Below are 26,241 nucleotides of genomic sequence, written 5' to 3' on the forward strand. Positions count from 1 at the left end.
GGCCAAAGTCCTGGCAGACCCACAGACCAGTAATCCATATTCACATTTCGAACAAATAAGAGCACAATATGTCTTTAGCATAGAACACTGATCTGCTCCCCAGATGGTAGAGGAGAGGACACAGAGGATGTTCAGTGTTCTTGTACATTTGACCCATAGCTGCTTGATTTGAAGTATAAAGGTCAGCTTATGGTCAAAGATAAGCCCCAAGAACTTTGTTTCAGGGACCACAGTCAGCACAACTTCACCGATACAAAGTTCAGGATCAGGGTGAATACCCCATTGGTGGCAAAAGTGCATGCAAACAGCTTTAGAGAGAGAGAAGTTAAAGCCCTTTGCTATGGTCCACTTCAGTAAATGATTGAGGGCAGTCTGTAGCTGCCACTCAATATATCTCATGTTTGACAACTGACATGAGATGTGTCTTCTACATTGAGCCCGTTTGCAAAAGTAAGAGGAAGTTGTTCAGTGATGGCATTAATCTTTACACTGAAATGTGTGACACTCAAAACACAGCCCTGAGGGACTCCAAGCTCCTGTAGAAAAGAATGGGAAAGTGTTGAACCCACACCAACTTGGAATCTCCTGTCCATTAAAAATTTTTTAAATAAAAATGAGCAAATGGCCATGTAACCCATATATATAGAGGTCTTGCAAAATGCCATACCTCCAAGTTGTGTCATAACTAATGTTAAAGAATACTGATACAAGATGTCATTTGAAAAAGGCTTCTCTGATGGTTGAGTGCTGTCATCGCAACCCACATTGGGTGGGCAAGAGGAGGTTGTTTGATTTGAGGAACCAAACAAGATGAGCATTAACCATCCTCTCTAAGGTCTTACAGAGACAGCTTGTCAAGGCAACTGGATGGTGGTTTGAAGGAATCTTGGGATCCTTCCCAGGCTGAGAAAAAGGTAGGACAATAGCCTGGTGCCAGGCATCAGGAATAACATTCTCCTGACAGATTCAGTTAAAAACAAGCAGAAGAATAGTAAGAGAAGTATAGTGTACATCATCAAGTCCAACTGATGTACTGCAAGACCAATAAAGTGCCAGTTTGAGTTCCACCAGTGTAAAGGGACAATTATAGTCATAAAGACAATCAGCTTGAAAGGACAGAGGTGTTTGCTCTGCCTGAGTATTAATGGCTGAGAACATGAAGAAAGAAGCAGAAGTGCTAGATACCCAGCAAAAGCTTTCACCTAGAGTATCAGCGATGCTTCAGGTATCAGCTATTTCCTGGCCATCAGAGAGCAAGATCAAGATGGGGATCAAATTATATTGCCCACTGACCTTTCAAATCTTGTCCCATATGACTTTGGAACTGGTGGTAGAAGATATGCTGGTTTGTTAGCTTAATCCAAGATTACTTCTGGCTTTGACATCTTACCCACCAAGCATGTGCACAAGCCTGCTGGAAAGTGATGTAGTGCAAGAGTGTGGGATACCTACGAAAAGTATCCCAGGCCCGTTTTTGGGCCTTCTGTGCCATGTGGAAGGCACTTTTCCACCATGGACAAGGATATCATGGAAAACATGTCGAGGTTTTAGGAATACACTTAGCAGCTGCTTATATAACACTGTCAGTTACCACTGCCACACAGTCGTCTACTGATGGCTGACAAACAATGGCAGGATCAAGTTCTGTGAAAGCAGTGAGAGAGGGTCAGTTTGATTGGTACAGCTTCCACCGGGGCACACTGGTTGGGTAGCATCAACCACAGCCAATTTCTCTCAAAATTACAGGAAAATGATCACTGCCTCATGGATTACTGTCAACCCTCCAAAAAAAATGAGAGAATAGTGAAGGGAAGCCAATTGAGAGGTCAATAGCAGTAAAAGAATGACTAAGTGTATGAAAATAAGTAGAAGAACCAGTATTGAAAAGAGAAAGGTTGTGATCAGAGAGCATATGCTCTAAGGAGCAACCTCTCCTATCAACATCATCACTGCCCCAGAGGGGTTGATGTCCATTAAAATCCTCCAAGATTAAAAAGGAAGATGGCAACTGTTCAATGAAAGCATCAGGGTCTGATTGATCATACGTATCTCCAGGTGACAGGTAGAGAGAACAAGCAGTGATGGTATGACCCAAGGAAACACGGATGGCTACAACCCCCAAGGGTGGGAAAGACTGGGTGAGCACATGATGATTAACCAACAGTGACACCCCTCCATGCACTCATCCATCACACAGCCTGTCATTTCTGTACAAAGAAAACTGACAAAAGATGACTGTATCTGCAGGTTTCAGAAATGTTTCCTGTAAGGAAAGACATACCGGATGGTAAGAAGCATCCAGTTTTTTTATGTCATCCAGATTAGAACGTAAACCTCCACAGGTCCATTGTATCAAGGTGGCCATTTTTATTTACATGTAGGTGAATTGGGTGGGGAACCCTTCCGCTTATGACCACATCCTTTTTCTTTACTCTCTTTATTTGAGGAAGGTCGATCAACCTACATGGATTCTGCCCTAGGTCAATTGGGCAGGTTTTTGCTGTTGGAAGAGGATTCCAGTGACTGAGGACATGAACGAATGATCATTTTTGTATTATGAGGTGGGAGAAGAAGATGTATCCAAGGAAATGCCTGTACCCAAAACCAAAGGAAGGGGATCTTGGGATTGTTGGAATGTATGGAAAGAACAGAGATGGGTGTTGAAGTTGATTCATTCACCTTTTTAATCATGGAGGTCAAAAGACCTTTCATTTGTTTTGAAAATTATTCTTTTGGAAGCACAGAGAGATCCATCTGCATTCCTACTGTAGTAGTAGAAATGAGTGCAGCAACATATGTCCAAGATGAAGTGGTGGACAGCAACTTGCGAGCCTCAGGATAAGTAATATTATGAATCATTTTCAAACTTTGCACCTCTTTTTCTTCCAACCATTTAGGGCAAAAATGAAAGTAGGATGGGTGAGAGCCATGGCAATTGATGCAATGATGGCCCATTTCACACTTGTAGGCATCATGGTCCTTGCACCACAATGAGCACATGTCAAGGAACCACAACATGATGTCTTCGAGTGACAGAACCTCTGACACCAGAAACATCGGAGAGGGTGTGGAATGTATGGCCTTACTCTACAATTACGATAACCTGCCTTGATGGTGGCAGGCAGACATGGTGACATAAATGTGAAAATGAGGACATTGGTCGGCATCATAATTCCATCTATGCGAGTGGATATACGCCTCACTGCAGAAACTCCTTGGGTGTAGAAACCATTGAGAATCTCAGACTCTGGGATGTTCTTCAAATTCCTCTCAACAATAACTCCTCATGATGAATTCACAGTAGCATGAGGTGTAACCTCAATATGTATATCCCCAATTGCCTTTGAATGCAAGAGGAATTCACTGTGTTGAGATGTGGATGTTTCCACCAATGTTACCAGATCGAAGCTTCTTTACTGACTTTTTTAAGCCAGCAAGTCCTTCTAGTCCCTTCTGAAATAAAAGGAAGACATATGCCCTAAAAGTTTGTCTAAAAGTGAATGCAACACAAGAAAATGAGGTACAACAGGTGGTGAGGATTGCTGCTCAGAATCTTCAAGACGTGGTCATTTACCTATGGACTGTTTTTTCATGATTTTATTAAGATTTTTAATTGGAGTATCTATAATAAAAAAAAGGAAAATTTCGGTGCTCACTGACCCCACCCACCATGGAGCCCTACAAGAGGACACACTACAATGTCAAACAAGAACACTGCAGCAATGCCAGGGTTTTGTGAGCACTATACCCAAACACCAGCATCAGATGCAATGTCCACAACACCTGTTGAGAACATCCAACACTGGTACTTGGTTGACACTAGCCCAAGTGGACCAGCCGAATGACCAAAGAGGGGTCATCCCAAGGCTGCCCGTCTACAGGAATTCAAGGCCAAAGTGATGTGTTAGGGCTGGACCCCTCAACCACCAGAATCCTCTCCTCCCCTTCACGGGTTGCCATGCATGGCAAACACGTGGGTGAATGTTTAGATCCCAGAGGAGGTAAACTGAAAGAACAGAACCTTCCCTGGGAGGTCCCCTCACCACATACAGGAACCCACACCAAGGGGAATTAAGACAGAAGAATATGTAAATAAGGCACACATGACAACCAGAACATGCACACAAGACTAAAAGCATAATTTCTAAATAAACATGTATATGTAATATTTTCAACACTGAGAAAACATGAATATCAAAATCCTGCAATTCACTTTAAACATCTGCCAAATGATTGAATATTTTAGAATACTTTGGTTAAACAACCCAAATTACCATTGAAAGGAAAACAAAATCTAAAGTCACAATACTGATATGAAAAGTAAAAATAGCAGAAAAGGAAAATGGTATTTAATTAAAAAAGAATTTAAAATTATTTCAATTCTTAAAATGTATAATAACTACAATTTACTTGATTAATTTTAATCTGATTCATGTCCTAAAAGTTGTTGTTCAAGAAAAATGTATATACATAGCACTTTAGCCACAAACTACCACCATCCACTAAATTAAACGTGAAAAAAACAAAACAAAACTTAAAGCCAGACTTTACTATTTGAATGTTTAACAAGCCTTCCCTTAAACTCTTTTAAATGTACTGCTTCCACCATATTTGAAGGTAACTGTAACAGATTTACCATTTTATATATATATATATATATATGTGTGTGTGTGTGGGTGGGTGTGTGTGTATAGACACATTTTATTATCTGCTTGTTTCACTTTAATGTATATTTTGAAATGCATAAAACTTATATTGTTAAATGTGTATTGCAAATGTTCTGCCTATTCTCTAAATTTGCAAATTCTCAAGTGTAAGAATCAACAATGTACTATATGTAAATAAAATATTGTTGCCAAGTGAACTTTCAAAAAGCTTGCCTAAAATTTATATATTGTTGATTTTCTACACTTGGTTTGCGATAAACCTTAGAAGCTATAACTGTGATAAATGCTTACTAATAGTAAATCTACAGATATTTCACAAGGAACATTTATAGATTTTGAACATTATAAACTGATTAACTTCAGACATTACAATTTCTACAAGAACATTAAATATTTTCATCAGTAAAAAACTCCCATGTGAAGAAACTAGCTAGCTTACTATCAAGAAATGTGTACCTGTATATCGACATAGAATTCATTCTCTCAATGAAATGTCAATAAAAGATTAGTTTCAGACCAGATAGAACACTCAGTATTGTTTGCAAGTTGGTAAAAGACTTGTATATAAATCATTATTTGTAATAACCATTATTATAAATTGTATTGTTGTTTGTATATTAAATTACATTTGTGTTAAGAACGAAAATTGTGTGTATCAATCTTGTCAGCAAATATCATAAATTTGATACATAGACATTAAATTAACTTCTAAATTAAAATTAAAATTTCTGGCTATTTGAAATAATACACAGCATAAAAAATCTGACTCATCTGAGAAATTACAATATATAACATATGTAACAGTAACCATTCCAAAAGCCAATTATCTTGTTAGAAATATAAAACTATCTCAGCTGAATATGACTCCTAGTCTGATAAAAGTTGTATTTTTGTCTCTTAGTTTTACCATTCTCATCATTTAGTATGAAAAAGATATACATCAACATTATAACTTCCCTGAACAAACTTAAACACCTCAATCAGATCCCCTCCATTACTTCTTTCTTCAAGGAAAAACGTTTAAGACCTTAACCTATCTTCATATGACAACATACGAGGTCTGTTCAAAAAATACGCGGACTGTTTGAATTGCGCGGCTCCAGTTGGTTCCAGTGGGATCCGCTTGATGTCGCTAGGTTCGCACAGATCAGCTGATTATGACGCCATTACCCGATTGCAGATATCTTTATTTGTGTATTAGCTACACGGTTTTAAGTGAAGTGCAATTTTTTCGTTTGGAGGATTTCAGAATGAATGACCTGAAGGAGCAATGACTTGCTGTGAAATTTTGTGTTAAACTTGGAAAATCTGCGACTGAAACTTTTGCTATGCTTAACACGGCTACGGTGATGTTGCTATGAAGCGTTACGGCATGTTTAAGTGGCATGAACGTTTTAAGGATGGTCGACAGTCCATTGAAGATGATGAGCATCCTGGACGTCCTTCCACGTCAACTGACGACCCACACGTCGACAAAATCAACACCCTGGTGCGGGCAAATCGACGTCTGACTGTTAGGGAGCTTGCTGAAGAATTTGGGATATCAGTTGGATCTTGTTACGAGATTTTGACCGAAAAATTGAAGATGCACCTCGTTGCTGCGAAATTTGTGCCTCAGAACTCGTGCGTTTTTGGCCAAACACTCGATCACTGTTCTTCCCCACCCCCCTACTCACCTGACCTTGCTCCTTGCGATGTTTTCTTGTTCCCCAAACTCAAAAGACCCTTGAAAGGAAGAAGATTTGAGACTATTCCCGAGATTAAGGCAAATGCGACGAAGGAGCTGGAGGACATTACAAAAGAAGCGTACCAGGACTGTTTCAACAAGTGGAAACACCTTGGGATAAGTGTATGCATTGGGGAGGAGAGTACCTTGAAGGGGTCCCAGACCTGTAACTTCTAAATAAAGTACATTTTGTTTTATGACGTCAGTCCACGTATTTTTTGAACAGCCCTCATATGACAAATGTAGGTATCATCCTGGCAGGTTTCCTCTAAACCTATTCCAACAATTCAATGTTTTGTCTAGGTAAAAAGTCCAATACTTTACACAGTGTTCCAACTATGGCTTAACCAACAACATACACAACAAAATAATATTTTTACACTTGTATTCAATTCTGTAGATACAACCTAAAATAATGTTTTCACTACCACTAGCAACTACGTGTATTAAATACTGATTAATCATTAAAGTTCCTCTATGTGGAAACCATATTTAGATATGATCAAGCTTTCAAATGAATAAAACAGATAGATATAGGTGTCTAAAAGTTAAATAAGCATTGTATAACTACAAATTTGTTTTTATTTGATTGTCACAAGACAGAGAATGAAACAATATTTTAAAAGAATTTATTGAAAGAAAACAATACATTTATGGACAAATATGGAAATCGAAAATGAAACATATAGGGAAATTAAAAAATAGAGTTTAAAACCATATTTGGAACCAGAGAAATAATTATTTATTTATTTATATTTTGTAACATAAAATAACATCAAAACAATTTAGAAAATGAAAAAAAACCAATTCTGAAGTATTGAAAGATTGAAAATTGCAATGATAAGAATATTAAAACAATTTTCAAATTGAAGTTGACCAGTTTTACAATAGTAAATGGTCAAAATGTTTTGTTTTTTTTAAATAATACTTAGGGAATGATAACTATATTAAATATACAGACTTCATACATTACAAACTAAACATTATGTCACTGTATTAATCTCAAATTATTGACAAGTAAATAATGCACATTAGAAAAGTATAGATGTAACACAGATCACCAATGCTAAGATATATATATATATGTGAAATATGTGCACATAGTAATGTCAAAGGCCATTTTCCATAAAACATAATAAATAACTTTATGTCAATGAAATACCTTTGACAAACAGCAAACTCTATATATAACTAATTTATTTTGCATTACATTTCATAAAAATCTTTTGTTTCACTTAACTTGGATTAGACAAAACTATTACATCTTCACTCTTCATTAACATTGCTATTTACAGCACAAGTTTTATTACAGCTTGTGGCACTAAAAACTGGCAATAGAAAGTTAAGAAAGTTATAAGACTGAAAAACTGACTAAACCCACACTGTTAAATGTTTAAATTGTGTACTACAATAATCATACATTGACCATAATACACAAATTAAATTACAAGTTTCTTTTAAATTAAATAATATAAAAGAAAAAAGTAAATCCCATCCTTCAAATGTAAATTTCATAATTAAACATTTAATAAATACTTCTATCAAGCATGTGAAAATGCATTAATATTATCTATATAAAAAAATAAGAACAGCAAATTTACTTTACTGCACACTTCACAAAGTCTTTCACATCACTAGTTCCTACTATATGAAACATTTGTTACATACATCAAACAATCAGCACACAAGGATCACATCAAAATACTCCCCACATACAATATAAAACAAAGAATGTATTCATAAAAATGATATAAAACAGAAACTACACATAATGCTACATGGAAATGGAACCCATTTACTTAAAAAAAAACAATAATAATTCAGTAATAACACTACCATTTTCTCTAACGGTACCTACTTCTTCTGAAAACCAGGATGTCGAATACAAATCCACTGATCTGATGTCATAGTCACCCGTGGCCAAGTTATATGTGAAGGAGAAATTCCAAGGTGAGATACCTGAAACATGAATGTATATTTGTACACACACTCACTCATCTTACATCCACAATCTTGTAATATATTTTCAGGTTTAAGGTTTCCTGGGTAGAGCTAGATGATTAACTCAATTGATTGTCTGCAATATTCAATTAGTGTCATGTAAAAAAAAAATGACTAACCATTAATGTCCTGAATTTTCTAATCAAAATTGGCATTTCCAAATATTACCATTTTTGATTATTTTAGCTATTCAAATAAATGAAATATTTGCATAATGATTTATCATTTCTTATTAATTCTAGAATATTCAGCTTAATCAATTAGTGTCAGAAAAACAACTGACCAAAATTACAAAATGCTTACATTTTGCTTTTACACAATTCATAAATATGACTTTGCAGCAAAACTGGATTTTTTTTGCAGGTTGCAGTATTTTGGGCTTGTTTTCTTGAGATCATTTATTTGGCCTTTTTTGTAGTAGAAGGCTTCAAAATAAAAAGTGGTTGTAGGAGTGGTTTCAGTGATTGAGTGGGTCAACAAATAGCCTACATGTCATTACATTTTTGGATCATTCTAACCCTACTTGTACTCAGTTGAAAAACACACCTACAATCTTAAACTATATTAACTGCCCACTTGACACATTCTATATTCCTAACAAGTCATACAAATCATCATTTTGAGGTTAGGCCATCAAAAAGAAATTATGAAAGTTTTTACTGTTTGTTTTGGTTTAATTTTGAAAGACAGTACCACTTATTTTGAACAGCATATAAAACTTATTTTTCTCATGAGACTTGGCAAAACTGTGTGGCTGTTGGGTACAAAACTAGCAAGTGATGCAGAGCTAATAGTGTAACTTAATATGTTTCTCACTTACTACTATCTACACACATAATATTTTTCTATATTTGTTCAAAAAAGAGAACTTGCTTATTTAACTGTGTTTGTCCAAAATTAAAAGATATGGACTAACAGCATTTACAATATGTAATGCCATTAAGTTATTAAAACTGTTTACATGAAAAGTACAATTTAATTACTCCTAGCTCTAGCTGGATAGAAAAGTACTATAAAGGAAAAAAAACAAAAGACTGTCTTCACTTGCCATTTAAACAATAAGCTTTAAATTGCTCAGTTTATTGATTTCACAATATGATAACGTGTTTCTATAATTTCTTCAGTTTATACTACAAAATTTAAACATTATTTACGGTTATGTATTCTTTCTAAATTTATGTCCATATTCACAACTACTCAATTAAAGGCCTTTTTTTTTTCATATAACGTTAATTACTTTTTTAGATTTTTGCTCAATGATGATGAAACTAGAAAATTTCCAAGTCCACAGTTAACTTTTTTTAATGTTAATATTTCTTGTAATACTTTATTCACATATTTTGGATCATCTTAACCTCTGTAAAGAGGCCATTTAGCATCATCAGGTCTCTTTCAAATAAGTAGCTATGTATTATATTTTCCTGGGACCAGCATGAATTTGTTTTCATTTAAATATATATTATCTATCACTAAAGAGAGTGTTTAACTAATGTTATTTTATTCTATGGTGAATAATATTTCATGTTAAAAGAATAAAGTACAGTGTTGTAATTGTAAGCATATTTACAAATCAGAAGACTGTTGCTGTAAGTAACATGATCTGGGTAATGTTATTATCAATTTCTTAGCAATAGTTTTCTATGATCATAAATTGGACAAGTTCTACCAATTTCAACAGTCACCCGAATATGCAATAACCAGCCCAATTCCTACTGCCAAACCAATAAAAAATAAAAAACTCCATAATATGAAATACTAATTTTAAATGAGCACAAAATAATGATTTATCAAAAGAAACAATAATGCAATTTTCATGACAATCTAATACATTTTCCACATTATTTCATTAGGCATAACAAAAAAGGCCAGACTTGGACTTGTATTATTCCTAGGGTTAAGGAAGAACTAATATTTGTGGTCTCTTTGACCTACTGCTGTCTGTACCAGCTAGCTGTGCTGAAGCAGAGAAAGAATTCAGCATGATGAAGATGATCAAGAACAATCTGAGATGATGTCTGGGAGCTGACATGATCACTGATTATCTTCTGGTCATGCTCTGATTTTAATCTCACAACAGCTATCCATCTTTAAAACCCTAGATCACTTTGCACAAAGAAACCAAATGCTGGCAAAGTCCAGACTGAAAAGTAGATGCAAGAGAGTGAAGAAGAAGAAATCCAAAAATGGGATGTTGGGACATCAGTGGACCCTGACACAAAAGCATAACAAATTTTCTTTCATTATTTATTCTGCTTAGAAAAGGACACTTAATTTAAATTTAAAAAATCACTGCCTAGGCCATTTTAAAGCTACTTGCATGTTTTCCACATGTTCCTAAGATGTGGATGTTTTTGCATTATCATCTAGCAACAAACATGGTTTAACTATCCCACTTCCTCAGGAGTCAAAGGCTGTTTTAATGAAAAACAACACAGTTAACTATATTCTTGGTAATTTCCAATACATAACGCAAAACATATTTTGTAAAATAAAAATCTAATTCTTACCAATGACAAAATTAGAAGGAAAAAATATAAGTTCAGTCTGATGTCAGCTGGAAATAACATGGAAAGGCAACAATTATGAACAAGTTATTTAGTCATCCTTAGATTTTTTTAAATGTCCCTTCATGAGTATAAACTATACAAAACTGAAGTGATAGATGGAAGTTTTGCATCCACTGGCACAAATAAAACATACTGGTACAACCACATAAGTATTTGCAGTTGATTTCTCAGTAAAATGTACTAACCCTCTTGTAAATGTTTCTGTACCTTTTAACAAATTTAAAAAAGCCTTTTAAATTCTCTTTATAACAGTAATAAATATTAAATTTTATTAATGAAACTCCTGTTTATCTACTTTTTCTTGTGAACCATAAATAATCAAATTAAGCTTTCTCTTAGATTTTCATATTTAACACGAAGAAACTTGGAAACTCCAGATACAAAAATGCTTTTAAAACAATTCAGTAAAGCACTTGGTTACCAACAAATTAAGCTTAGTTTGGGTTCATTTTATTTGTAAACTCTTTTGTTACAACTTTAAAACCATCAAAACAAATACTGTGACTTATGCTCGAATACAGATGTTCTTATGAATATTGTTGTTGTTAAGAGTGAAATTTAAACAAATATCTTCTTGATGCTTTTAAATTGGACGTGGGAAAGAAACAGTTGATACATGCATAGCCTTCAGATACAACATCATTGTAACACCTTAACTTCCATAATAAAAAGAAATACACTAACCTCCTATATTAAATAAATCTTTACATACAGTTTCCAGACACCTTCATATTAATAGCTCCCTAACAACTATGCATAAATATCCTATCAGCTGGTATTTGGTTTTAAATTACTAAAATATTAGAACATTAACCAACACTTGAAAGTTACATAAACTATGTTAGCAAATTAACAAGTTTTTGCATGGATTTTGAAATAAACTGTGTATAGAAGTTTCTTTAGAATTATTTTTCTTTATATTTCTGTATCTAAACCTTAATACAGCAAACAAAAGAAAAATAAGATGTGGAATATTTAATCATGATATAAACAGCATTTGAAATAACAAAAACAGTTAAAATACTAGATGTTTAGACTTTTGAAAAGATTTATCTAAAGGGTCATTTTAACTACAATGGTAAAATGAGGTATTTCATGCTTAGAGAAATAGTTCAGCAAATAGTAAAGTATAATACATATTTAACTTACATACATAAAAAGCTTTAAACAATATATAAAATCACACAAATATGAGGTCTCTCGTACAACAATTTAAGATTCAAGTGCACAAATCTTAAAGCATGAAAAATAAGAAACCTGAAGAAGCTCTGTTACACACAGAGGAGAACTTCTAGCAGAGGCTCTTGCCATGATGAAGTCATCTGAACACAAGCTTTCTCTCTTTCACAATTTCTGATCGTATAATTCACACATCTGAAATATCCAATATGAATCATTATTATAAAAAGTACATATTTATAAATACTATAAAAAACAGTGCAGAAGAAATAGACTATTAAGTTAATAAAGAGAAAAATCAGGCACGAACAAGTAACTTTGACACACAATGTTTAACAACTAAATTCCTATAAAAATATAATTAATGCTAATTTTAGTGACATCTAAAAAAATATTTATATGTGTTTGATTATATACTGTAAATTATATACAACAGCTTAATCATGTTTTCAAGGGGACTTAGGTTATCTTTAACAGAACTTTGTAATATTTGTTTATAGTATAAACAGTACATGGTAAAAGTAAACACAGGGTGTCTATGTGTAATAAATACAGCTTTTTATTTTGTGTCTTTAGAACTAGCAAATGATGAAAGGATCTCATCTGTCTGAGTTTTGACACATTTTCTGTAAATATTTACTCAAGCTTTCTTCATAATAAACTGTGCAAAAACATGTCTAACTCAAACATTAGAACTTAATGAAATTATTATGTTTCAGGTCCCTTCACAAAAGCTTATAACAGCAAAATTTTTTTGCCTCTTTTGGCCACAAAACGATTCTCAACAAAGCACTGTTCGTGACTTTCATTTATATTTCACTGGAAATATTAGAAATTTTCTTATTACATATTAATTGTAACTAGTCTATGTATATATATTTTCAAGGTGACTGTTATCATCCACTTTAAATTTAGAATAATATTTATAACTCTCTAATCCTCAGACATCTGCCCACTATCTGTAGATTTATCAAAAATAATTTATCCTCATAATTATTGTCTAAATAAGAAGTATACCCCAAATTTGCTGAACTACACATTTAACATACGATAGAATAATACAGTTAGAACGATTACATTGGTGTGATATGTATAACATTCAAGAGTCGACTGTCTAACCTACAACTTCCACATCATATCCAGGGTCGCGGGTTCGAATCCCGGTCGCAACAAACATACTCGTCCTTTCAGCCGTGACGGTCAATCCCACTATTCGTTGGTAAAATGAGAATCCAAAGAGCTGCCTTCTTTCTACACTTCCCTTTACACTGCTAAATTAGGGACGGCTAGCACAGATAGCCCTCGAGTAGCTTTGCGCCAAGTTCAAAAAATAAACAAACCACATCCTATATTGTCTGTAGTCTATAGTACAAAAAACGAGTATAATGTCGTCCACAGTTGATAAACATATGCCTGCGAGTTTTATTTTGTATTATTTTCACCATGACATTATAATTTCTAAAAAGAGTCAACAAAACTTTCAAACTATGTTACTTTATCTGTAAGTGTAGGTAATGATAATATAAATAATAAAATGACTGGCAAGGAAACTCGTATCTGATTTTTCAAACAGTAGTTAGAAATATATGATCGACTGTAAAATGAAAAATGGTTAAAAATGGTCAAAGGGTAAAATATTCTGAAGTTAAAAGTGTTTGTTTCAAAGAAACAATTTCAACAGTAAAAATACCCACCTTTTCATAATTGAAAGCTGTCACTCCTTTCGGCTGAATTAATTCATCACAGCGCCATCTTTGAGTGAAAAATTATTTAACTTTTATGTGTTTCATTTCTGATTAAACTGAAACAAAATTTCAGGGTTTCAACCAGATCTATCATATAGAACAATTAATGTACTGACACATAACAATGACATTAATATTAGTGGTATTTTTTACCCCTTTACTCTCACCTGATTCAAGAACTATTTTCAGTATAACATTTAGTGAACTATATCACTTCGCCTGTTTTAGGTTGCTGTACTCAAATATTAAGGCCTGGCATGGCCAAGCGCATAAGGCGTGCGACTCGTAATCCGAGGGTCGCGGGTTCGCGCCCGCGTCGCACTAAACATGCTCGCCCTCCCAGCCGTGGGGGTGTATAATGTGACGGTCAATCCCACTATTCGTTGGTAAAAGAGTAGCCCAAGAATTGGCGGTGGGTGGTGATGACTAGCTGCCTTCCCTCTAGTCTTACACTGCTATATTAGGGACGGCTAGCACAGATAGCCCTCGAGTAGCTTTGTGCGAAATTCCAAAACAGACAAACTCAAATATTAAACATACCGTTCATTAGGCATTAAAACTGCCCAGTAAGGTTTTTTTCTGTATCGACCCTCCAACGATACCTGGGTAGAGAGTGTTCTGAAGAAAAATTAGTGGGTGTTACATATAATATAATAGTCTCCGAGACATAAGTTCACAAATCAAACAAAAATACATTCTGCGAAGTTTTAATTTACAATAGAACGTTTATTATATTAATTACCCGTCTTAGTAAAATATACTCTTTACGTGAACCCAAAATTACTTAAATTGAAATTATTTCAGACAAAAACAATCACAAACATAACTGTTTACGTTCATCCGCGATATTTTCCGAAACGGGGATTTCCAGCAAAGTGGATAAATTGGGGTCTACTAAGCGGGAGGTTGCCCCAATATCACATATCATATGACTGTGTTCTCCCTTAACTTCGACTGAATTCGTTAGAAGGAAACAAGTAATACATAAAGTGCAGATAATTTTAATAGCAAAACACAATCAAAGTACAGTGTATGTGTATGCGTAACTGGTAAGAGAGAGTGCGTGCGTGTAAAAAGAAAACTTTATTGGTTCTCTTTGCATTCTAAGACAAAAACAAAGACTGCCCGAGTAAGCTATGCTGCTGCTGCAAAAAAAAAAAAAAGGCATTAGTTTGGCCACATGAAATGTAGAAACAATGTATAGTTGTAGCAAACTGGACAACATTGAAGTTAGATGAATAGGTGCAGGAATGATAACATCAGAGAAGTACAGTATCGTCTACTTAGGAGGACAGAAACATAAAAAGGGCGTAAGAATTGCATTACACCAAGAATGTGTAAAGACCGTAAAAAAGATATTGCGGAATATCATATCGAGTGTTGATGATCAAATATATAGCTAGACCACTTGATTCCAACATCATTCAAGATACACAGAAGGGAATATCATACGATTGTTTGCGGGCTTGAATGTTCGCCCTTTCAGCCATGGGAGCGTTATAATGTAACAACCAATTCCACTATTCGTTGATAAAAAAGTAGCCCAAGAGTTGGTGGTGATGACTGGCTGCCTTTCCTCTAGCCTTACGCTGTTAAATTTGTAATGGCTAACACAGATAGCCCTCATTTAGCTCTGCGCAAAATTTAAAAACAAACAAACCTACGGTTGTTTGGAAACTGCCATAAAACAATGCAAATCTCGGAACATTGTCATCATCCGCAGAGACTTTAATGCTACAGTTAGAGAAGAGAGAGTGGGAAACATTGCGGGTCTGTACTGCTTGGGAATAAGGAATGATAGGGGTAACAGAGTAAAAAATGAGCAAAAATGCATGACCTCATGTTTGGAAACACCTGGTTCAGTCGACACAAATGGAGGCTTTGGATGTGAAAAAGCTCTGAAAAAGTGCTCAAAATCAGATCGACTTTATCTTGATAAAAAAAAAGGATCCAGGAATGCTATTTTAACATACAAACGTTACCAGGAGCTAATTTAACAGCAGTCATAGCCAAGTGCTTCTTAAAATGAGAATAAAGCTAACGAAAATGAAAAAAGACTGCTAAAAATACCAAGTCCAACCTGGCACTTCTGAAATCAAATCCATCAATCAATGCACATTTTGCACAGTAACAGTAATAAACAAATTCGAGATGCTAGAAAGATCAGAAGATGTTGAGAAACAATGGGAATTGTTGAAAGAATCTATGAACCAAGCAGCCACAGACACAATACCACAAGTTCAAAGAAGAAAAATGGATGACAGTTGACATTTTGAATCTAATGAAAAAATGAAGAAAAAGAAGGAAAAAATAGGGAGGAATAAAATCTACTAAATAGAAAAATGTCAGAAAAATACATGCAATCAAAGGAGAAATGGTAAAATGGCAGCTGCAAGGATACAGAAGAGCTTTGTAATCAAGACACAAAAGCAATGTAGAAAATAATTGATCAAGTATGCTTGAAAAGGACGTGCACATCAACAAGTCATTGAAAATCAAAGGAAGGAAAAGGGATTATGGAAAAGGGCAATATTTATAACAATGAAAGAATTGAAAACTTTATATTCAAAAATAATTTTGAGGGCCCTTCTGTTCTGAGAAAAGAAGTGAAGCCTATAATAAAAAAATGAAAACTAGAAAAACCTCTAGATAAGATAACGTTACAATCAAAATGACTGAGGGATTAGATGAGTTTGGTACTGACATGGTCATTAGTTTTTAACTAACATCTATGAAACAGGCCATATCCCAAAGACTTATCAAAACCAGTATACATAGCATTACCAAAGAAGCCACGTGCAGGCGAATATGAACTACACTGAAAGTAAGTCTTATGAAAGACCTCACAAAAATATTATTAAAAATAGTTATGACGAGAGCAAAAAATTGAATCAAACCCAAAATAACAGAGGAACAATGTGGATTTGTTAAAGGTAAAGGCACAGCCAATAGAAATTATACCATTAAGACTATCATAGTGCATGCAGGTGAAGTACAGTAGAATTTGTATTTTTATTTCAAATACTATACAAAGGCATTTGACAGAGTAAGATATGAAGTAATAATGATAATTCTTAAAAATATCAATTTAGATGGTAAAGATATGAGAATCATCAAAAATATATAATAGAAACAAACAGCAGTAGTTAGAGTTAAGCATGAGCTTGGCCAATTTCAGAAGTTAAAATGAGGAATCCATCAAGGATGCATGTTATCCCCTGGTCTCTTTTCCTTGTATAGTGAAATGTTCATGCGAGAAAATACATGTCAGGCATAAATACTGGAGGCAACAATGTAAACAATATCAGATAAGCTAATGGGACATGTACAACAAACAAACAAATGAAAACTCACTTAATAAATTAAAAATGTGGCTACTGTGTAGAATGCTTAGAGTTTCCTACTAAGAATAGAAAACAAATGAGAAATTCTATAACAAAAAGAAATTAAAAAAATGATAACAAAAGTATGAAGACAAGCAGCATTCTTCAGTCATCTAATGAGGAGAAAGGGGTGGAATATATGGTAACAACTGGGAAATTTTGGGGAAAAGAAGTACAGGTAGACAGAGAGAGAAGATCTTGGACAGTTTAACAATTTAGATACACAAAGAGAGGATGATGTAATTAGAAGTTCCTGGGATCTAGAAAGAAGATCACCTATGCTACAAAGTATAGTACTTGATGATGCTAACATACTCAATACTGCTTTCATTACTACTGTCCTGATTTCTAAACCATTTTTCTGTAGCACCTTGTAAAACTATAATCAATAATAATAAGGCTGGAGACAGAGTTATAAATATGTACCTTGTTTATTCTAGTAAAGTAAAGCATTTACAACTAGTATAGTGGCATTTAAATGATTTCTACATTCTACATGCTTGAATGGCTTCAAAGAGTTATGTTGGTAGCAAAGAACAACTTAAAAATTTTAGGTGAAATCTTCAATTTCAAGAATCAGCTTAAACATAGCCTTACAATATTCACAAGGGTTTGTTTAGCCATTATAAATAAATTTTGATGCGGTAAACCTAGTTGTTCTGCTGTAGGCTTCAGTGCTTAAATAGCTTCCAATCCATGATAACGAGAAAATCCACTTGTAGAGAAAATTATATATTTAAAAACAGCTGGTATGGGTAGAGAAAGCACTAATAGAGGAGCAAACAATGTTTCGACCCATACCAGCCATTTTTAAATATATAATTTTCTTAAATAGCTTCTGTCATGTACTACAATTTCAAATAGCCTAAAACCGAGTTAAATGACAATTTAAATTAAAAATTAAATAAATGTCGATATGTATCCAATTTATGATACTTGCCAAGTTTGAAACACAGTTTGTTATATACATATTTAATAGACAAACAATAATACAATTTACAACAATGGTTATTACAGGTAATAATCCATGTACAAGAGTTTTACAAACTTACAAACAATATCAAGTCTTTCTGGTCTAGAACTTCCTTCATATCTTATCAAGGGTTCAGGATGAGAATTTTAATTTCAAGTTGATATTGGTACAATTCATTTAGCAGGGAGGTGGGTAACTCTGTGATCTTCATCATTTTTTGCAAAAAATCTATTTCAACAGTGGTTTCTTAACCTCAAGCAATATTGTAGTTTCAATAATATATTTAATCTGGCACAATGAAACAACTGTGCTCAACATCAATTGTTTTTAAAAGTATGGATTCTGAACAACAGTTGGTTGAGGTTTGTGAGGGTCTTCTAGATGGTTCAAAATGCAAATCACTGATGAGCTGTTTTGCAGTGGCAAGAGAGAGCATGTGAAATGAGACTAGTAGTTAGCTCCAAACAAATTTTGCCCAGTCAAAGTAGTCCACAGATTGACAAAGTTTGAAAACCACTGCTCTACATGATAATATTACACATTTCTTTTCCTTTTACATAGGCAAAATTGAATATATATTATGTGACATAAAGGCTTTTTGAGCTACATGACTTAGATATATATATTGATATATTGGTATATATGTTGGTTAATTTAAGAGCCATCTATATAAATAAGTTTTGTTGCATTTTATAATTTATTTTGAATGAGTCTCCAATTTATCATAATATGTACTTTATGTATTATTTCAAATAACCAGAAATCTGAATTTAGATTTAGAAGTTAATTAAATGTTTATATGTTTGTTTTGAATTTTGTGCAAACCTACGTAAGAGTCATATGCACTAGCTGTCCCTACTGGAGCAATGCAAGACTAGAGGTAAGGCAGCTAGTCATCACCACTCACCGCCAATTCTTGGACTACTCTTTTACCAACGATTAGCAAGATTGACTGTAACATTATAATGCCCATATCTGAAAGGGCTGACATGTTTGGTGTGATGGGAATATAAACCTGTGACCTTCAGATTACTGAGATTGTAGTAATTTGTTTTTTATGAAAAGTAGTTTTATGTGTTGAAGTGTAATCATTGGAAAGAGCAGCTGCTTCCTGTAATGTTTCAACTTTCTTTTCCTCTAAGTAACTTTTAAGGTTTTCACATGCACAATGTGTAAATTCCTTATAAAACATAATTGTCTTAGTTTATTGAAACTGTTGCTAGTGTACATAGAATTACATCATAATCAAAATAAACCAGTTTTTCATGGGCATATTCCACACAAGTTTATCTTTCTTGCAATAACCTCGAAACATTTGTTGATAAGCCTCCATTAACATTTCATACACTTTACAAATAGATGCTTTAACCTTACCATAATTCATGAAATATTCCAGAGAGAAAGCAACAGTATTAAAATAGACATATAATACTAAACTCATCACACTTCTATGATAAATTTGTTTGATAGCAATGAACAAACTAATAAAACCCCTCCTTTTGTTTCATGAATCAGTACCAGAGTAGTCCTATAACCTGCATCCAAGTATCTTAACAAGTTTGCCCACGTTTTAATAAAATAATCAAAGCTGTTTTTTTCTGTAGACTTATAAAACAAGAATAATGTGAATAACAATAACAATATGAAGAATAAATACATGAATTCTGAATTTTGTCTAACAATTGGAACAAGCAACTTTTTTGCTATTATCAATATTTTTTTCAACCTTAGCTTCCAAGATTATAGGTCATGAGTGTTGTGTTAAAAACAAGTTTGACCTTTAAGATTTTTTTGCCTGTATATTCCATTATAATTTTTGTGAAATCCCTTGGCAAACCCTATTATGAACCATTGACATAGTTCATGATAAAAAATTGTTTTTGAGTTGTTACTGAAACTGTGAAACAGAATAATGAGATTTGATAGTTACAACACACTTCTAAGAATTTATTTCCTAGTAATTATTTACCAGGTTAATATATCACTTCCTAATGTACTGTAGATTTCAGTTTACTAGTTCCTTAAAATATAAAATTTTAGTTTAATATTGCTTTTTTGTACATATGAATGTAGATAAAAAGTTGCAAAATATCTAAACCATTTTCTCACAAAAGTCTGTGTTCTATTTTAATTGGTGAACCACTGAAACAATTGTCATCATGTGGCATGTGCTCTTAGAGCATGCTCATGGGGTGAGATAGAGCATTCAAATCCCACCTTCCCTTTATGTTGAACAGTTGTGTTAGGTAGTGTATAAAGAAATATTATTTAAATAAGTAAACATGTTATTAAATATTTTATTCAATAAATTTCAGTGCAAATGTATCTTTCTGGTAACGATTTTTCATTTACTTCTCAAACATTAGTACTAGCTAGGCCTCTTTTATTTTTTAAAACATCAGTCTTTACACAGTTCCTTGAAAAAAATGTTCATACCATAACAAGTATCATTCTGTTTTGGTCAGGGTAAGAAGCATATTTAAATTATAGTTTAATATCACACTACTGACAGAAAATTAAACCTCAAATTCAACACTTCCTCAAAATAAGTTCCTAAATGGTATGGTATAACAGCTTTTAATTTTTCTTATTTTAATTAAATAACCATGGCTTTCATGTCAAAACTAGATGCATAACATTCATGTAAAGTTGTTTTGTTGAATCCCAGCATGATTCATTTTATTATATTTTTTGAACTGAAAAAAGTACTAGACATTTGTAAGATTACCAATAAAACTATGACCAAGAGAGAAACATTGTGTGAGAAGTAGCTCGATTTGCACGTTTTAAGTGCAGTTATTTCCTGAACTTTCATCTCAGTGTTTCAGCCATAATGTAAATTAGACACAGCTAGTGAGTTCATAGAAAGAAAAGTTACAGCCTGTTGCTTAAATCCATCTATTGAATACTTAAGACCATTTGAAATGGTAAAAATTATGAAGTATATCTACACTAGTACTAGCTCTCTATCATTCTCATAAATTTCCAATACTTACACACACACAATAAATTACTGCTATGTTACTCATGATTTTGCTGTTATTTATGTTCATGTACAATAACACACTTCACACTAATTTGTAGCTGAAGCAGATATGTGATATGTGAAGGTTTAGACTTTAGAGGCTAGATCTAGTAATGTCCACCTAACAAGTTATAGAAAGAGTTACAAAAACTTTAAAATTTAATTTTATTTACACAACTCCATATATATAAATGTGCTTATATATCTACTGGTAAGGTTCACGAGAGAACCAACTGCTTCTGGAAAAATGCTCCATCACCAGAAGTAGCTTTCTAGAACAAACTCAAAACATCAATTCAATGTGTTTAGAAGATAAGAAACAGCAAGATAACAGAAAGCAAGTCTTCCACTAAATAAAGCATCAAACCAATCTTAAATGTTGTAATTCATAATTGCATATTATCAATCAAAAGTTGAAAAAAATGTAAATCTTTAATTACTAAACTTACTACAGCTCTTATAAGACTGGAATTTTAAAAATCAATAGCCATACAGCTAGTCAGAATAAAAAAGTAAAAATGTATCTTAGAAAGGCTGGTATGAGTGAACACTTATTGATAAGCAGAGAACAACATTTTGACTTTCTTAGGTCATCCTCAGGTTAGCAAACAGAGTTTGCAACTGTTTGATACACATCCCCTGCAACCAATTAGCAACCCTTATAGAATTCAATACCACCAAAACTAACTTTATGTTCAATAACCAAAACTACCTACAAACTCTCTTCGTTAATCTGAAGATGACCTAGGAAGGTTGAAACATTGTTCTCTGCTTATCAATTAAAGTATTAATACCCATACCAGCTGTTCTGAGACACATTTACTTGACAAATATTCTTCAGGGGGCAAGGTATTTACTTTGTAAATAATCTTAAGGCACACATTATTAGTTCTAATGAACTGTTTTTGGGAGAAGGATATATTTACTGACTATTGTAGTGTGAAGCATTTGAGATTAAAGTTCATTGTATCAATGAACATGATCTGGTTGCATTCTGCAAGATGTTTTTAAATTCAGAGGAGAAGCTTTTCCCTGTACTGTGGAAGGAAACTACAGAAAAGAATAATAAATAAATGCTAAGAGAGTTCAATGTGTTAATAACCTTGATTTCATCAAGATTTCGATAAGTAACAGTCATTTTCAGGGGATTCCTATCTCTCTATCTGTCTATCCTCATCACCCCATTAGTAATACAAAGTATTCAATAGAAAAATGAACATTAACTCAAAATGATTACCTTATTTATTTCCTTGAAATGTTCATAGTTGACAATCTCCCCACTGTCTTTCACAAGCCAATTACATAATTGAAATACTTGTAAAAAAATTCTACATCTTTATCAAATATCTCAGAAAATTTGAAATTAAGTTAAGTTTAGGATGTTCCATATAAATATATAACATTGCAGTTACTACAACCAACCACTCAATCTACAGATAACAGACGATCCAAAATAATAAATTATAGCAATAAGTTGCCAATCTGTTCTTATTTAGTGAAACATAGTGATGCTACTAACCTTTTCCAACATAGTGGCTTGTTTATCTTTACATATAAAATATTCTTAGAGGATTCAATACATTTCTACTTACAATAATAGAGTGTTTATTCAAGTCACCAACATTAACCCTCAGAAGAAAGTGGACAGCTAGCTCTAACAAATTGCAATTAGTGTTCATGAAATTCCTATGTCCATACTAATGTTATACTGTATACTTAAGTTTCCCCAATTTGATTAATTTTGACCTTTGAAAATTAATCAGGTCTAGAATGTTGTATGCAGTACCTGATTTATAAGTTTGATCAATATTCATTTATTCTATATTGAAATATACTTCCATGAGGTTGGGGAAAATGCTCTATGCATCATTAACCTTTTGACCTTGAACTTTTGACTCTTGGCTCTTCAAAACTTAAGACTAGAACATCATATGCAGGTCCTGTTATATAACTTTGGTCAAACTCCATCCATTCAACTTTGATATATCCCATCCACAAGATTGGAACAGATGGAGGAAAGATCACAGACAAACCAAAACAACACATTCAGCTCCATAAAGCGATAGAGACAATGACCTTATATGGATGGCTAGCTCTAATAATAAACAAGTTTTGCAATCAGCAGTTCTCAAAAGTTTTTATTTGTGAAATGCCCAATATCCTTTTCCAACCTCAACAGACTATACAGTAAATAATAGGCTATGCTGCTGCTTCCTTTTGTAATTATGTAAACTTTCTGCAGACTACCAGAGTGCTGACTGCATATGACAAATTGAGAACCTCTGTTCTGCATCTATCAGTTACCTCATGTGTATACTACTAAAACAGCTTGTTTGTTTCTTTACATACAAGATGCACCAGCTCTTGGAAAGCACTCTGTTTGAAAGAAAGAGTTAAATGGTGAATCATTCTTATATGTACTGCAACTCAACATCCCTCTTAAAGAACATATTTATGAATAAATCTGGGTGACTATTGAAATTTCCTAATGGATCTATTGTTAGACTCATGAACTGGTCACATTCAACTAATCAGCTATTTTCACATGAAACTTGGATATTTGGAACAAACAACAACAGTAATAATTAGAAACATTAATTTAGATTAGTTCGCTATTTTTAAAGTCGTAACATGCATCAACTAAGTTTAACAGCCGTGAATTAGTTAAAACATAAGAAGAAGAGATAAATAACAGCAATAGTTCTATTACTTGAATTGTTTGAATACATAAAAACAGTACTAACTGAAACACCAGTTTTAATTAGTTGATTATTTTACATAACACTAATTGATATAACTGATGCTGATTGGTAATCAATTATATACATTATTCACCCACCTACAGTACTGACTGTGCAAAAGTGTTAGGACAAGAGAATATTTAGTAATTCTTTCTATTTTATGGGGCTAATTCTTTCCTGCCATTACAGAACATAAATTTACCTATACCAAGGGCATGCATGTCATTTGCATGAACAAACATTCTAATCAAATTTCAGGTTTGAAATAACTGCCATGGTACCCCATGCAATGTCTTAACTATAAAAAAAGAAGCAAACAAAGAACTAGAAAGAAATCGACTGAATAGCAATCCACAAATAAACTTTGATAAAAACACTGTTCAACACTATATTAGGTTTTGTTGTCATGTCATAGCCCACTACTATAAGTAGAGCACAAAGATCATGTAAAAGCTTCCCATGATGCTGGTTGGACTCTCCAATAAATTGCTGCAGACTTGAAATGTCTCCCAAACACTGTTAAGTTCATCCTAGATCATGAGACTTAGACAAGGAACTTTAAAAACAGGCAGAACACCTAAACTCAATAATACTGATGCTAATTATCAACCTTTATGCAGCTTTTGAGACAGAAGGTAGACTGCCACTAATCTCAAACATAAGAAAAATGATCATGTACCAAATGATAAAAAAAAAAAAGAGTCCAAATCTATGATATCAATAAGACTGAACAAGTACAGAATATCTGATCATGTATCAGTTAAAAAAAACCTTTACTTTGATCTACAGATATTGTCAAGAAACTGAAATTTGTTAAAAATTACAAAAACTGGACTGTTGATGACTGGAAAATGGTATTATGAATGGATGAGCCCAAGTTTCAAATATCTGGTTCAAAATGCAGGTTGTACATTCAGCAGAAGAAAGGTGAAAGATACCTATCTCAATGCATAGCACCTACCATGAAGCATGAGAAAAGGCAGCATGATGATTTGGAGGTATTTTTCTGTTGAAATAACAGGAGATATTTGGAAATGTGTGTGTGTTTTTCTTATAGCAAAGCCACATTGGGCTATCTGCTGAGCCCACCAAGAGAATCAAACCCCTGATTTTGGCATTGTATATCCACTGTACTACTAGCAGGGTACATATTTGGAAATAGATGGAATAATGAGCCAGTGCAAGTACCATCAAATACTGATCAATCATGGTATACCCACTGGTTTGCATATTATATGCAAAGAATTCTACTACCAAGAAGATAATGAACTCAAACACTCAATAAACCTATGCAAAAATTATTTAGCTTAGAAAGAAGCCACTGGAGTCATTCAAATGATGCAATGGCCCCCACAGAGCCCTGACCTCAACCCAATTGGGATTAGACAGGTCAGAACATGACAAATCAAAAGTTACTTCTAACAAAACTTTATGGGAGTGTACAAAGGATATTTGGATAAAATCCAAAAGAACACTTTGATTAAATGATTTGCAACAATACCTGAAAGACTGTCAACAGTTATTAAAACAGAAAGGTGGAAAAACAAAATATTAACTGTTTGCTGAGCTCATGAACTTCCACAGAGTTTTTGTTGTATTAAATGTGAAGATTAATAAAAAATTAGATGTTTCACCTGAAATTTAACTTCCATTGTTCTTTGAAATTAGCCTGAAATCTAATTTTTGACATTGTTCTAACACTTTTGCACAGTACGGCATACATATAATGACATAAATTTTGTTTCATTCTGCAAATTCTGTTTGTATACAATCACTTATTCACTATTTCATCTTGCTTCACACTGTTACTGTGCTGAAAATTGAAGGTCACAGAAAATATTCTATGGATTAAACAAAGCATTATCAAGAAAATCTTTAAACTTTTAATCTCCAATATAAATATGTACTAAAACACGACACTTCTTTAATACAAAATCTAGATATGTCAGTTCACATAAACTGCCAAAAGATACAAACAATAAGTTATAAATGTAATAGTTTTACAGAATCAAAAATAAAAATTATGTTATTTGTGATCAAAATAAATGTGATATTGTTTCAATATTTTTCAGTTACTTTAATACTGCTTAGGGCTTTTTACTTTATTGTTTAACCTCAACTTCTGCTATGTTCTGATTTACTCAAAATAACTTTGATAAATAAGTTTCATGGAGCATTATAAACTTTTGCAACCTTTTAACACCACTTCTATTTGAATGTTGAGTTCTAGTATT

At 33.3% G+C, this 26,241-nt stretch overlaps 1 protein-coding gene across 5 annotated transcripts in view; it reads right to left on the bottom strand.

The window, feature by feature from the left end:
- The window catches only part of LOC143244508 (clathrin heavy chain 1-like), a 59,209-nt gene that overhangs the window by 32,106 nt on the left and 862 nt on the right, over positions 1-26,241 (bottom strand). The window contains exons 2-4 of one of the 5 annotated variants that reach the window (XM_076489320.1): positions 14,426-14,503; positions 12,219-12,335; positions 8,252-8,352 (exon numbers count right to left, since the gene is read on the bottom strand). In XM_076489320.1, coding sequence (XP_076345435.1) covers positions 8,252-8,352; positions 12,219-12,272 — 155 coding nt within the window. In that variant the 5' untranslated portion in view covers positions 12,273-12,335; positions 14,426-14,503. Of the gene's footprint in view, positions 1-8,251; positions 8,353-10,901; positions 10,977-12,218; positions 12,336-13,259; positions 13,700-13,834; positions 13,980-14,425; positions 14,504-26,241 lie in introns of those variants that run through there. The other 4 variants (XM_076489318.1, XM_076489322.1, XM_076489319.1 and 1 more) reach the window with 4 other exon arrangements.

This window comes from Tachypleus tridentatus, chromosome 2 (assembly GCF_004210375.1).
Source record: "Tachypleus tridentatus isolate NWPU-2018 chromosome 2, ASM421037v1, whole genome shotgun sequence".
Taxonomy (NCBI): Eukaryota; Metazoa; Arthropoda; class Merostomata; order Xiphosura; family Limulidae; genus Tachypleus; species Tachypleus tridentatus.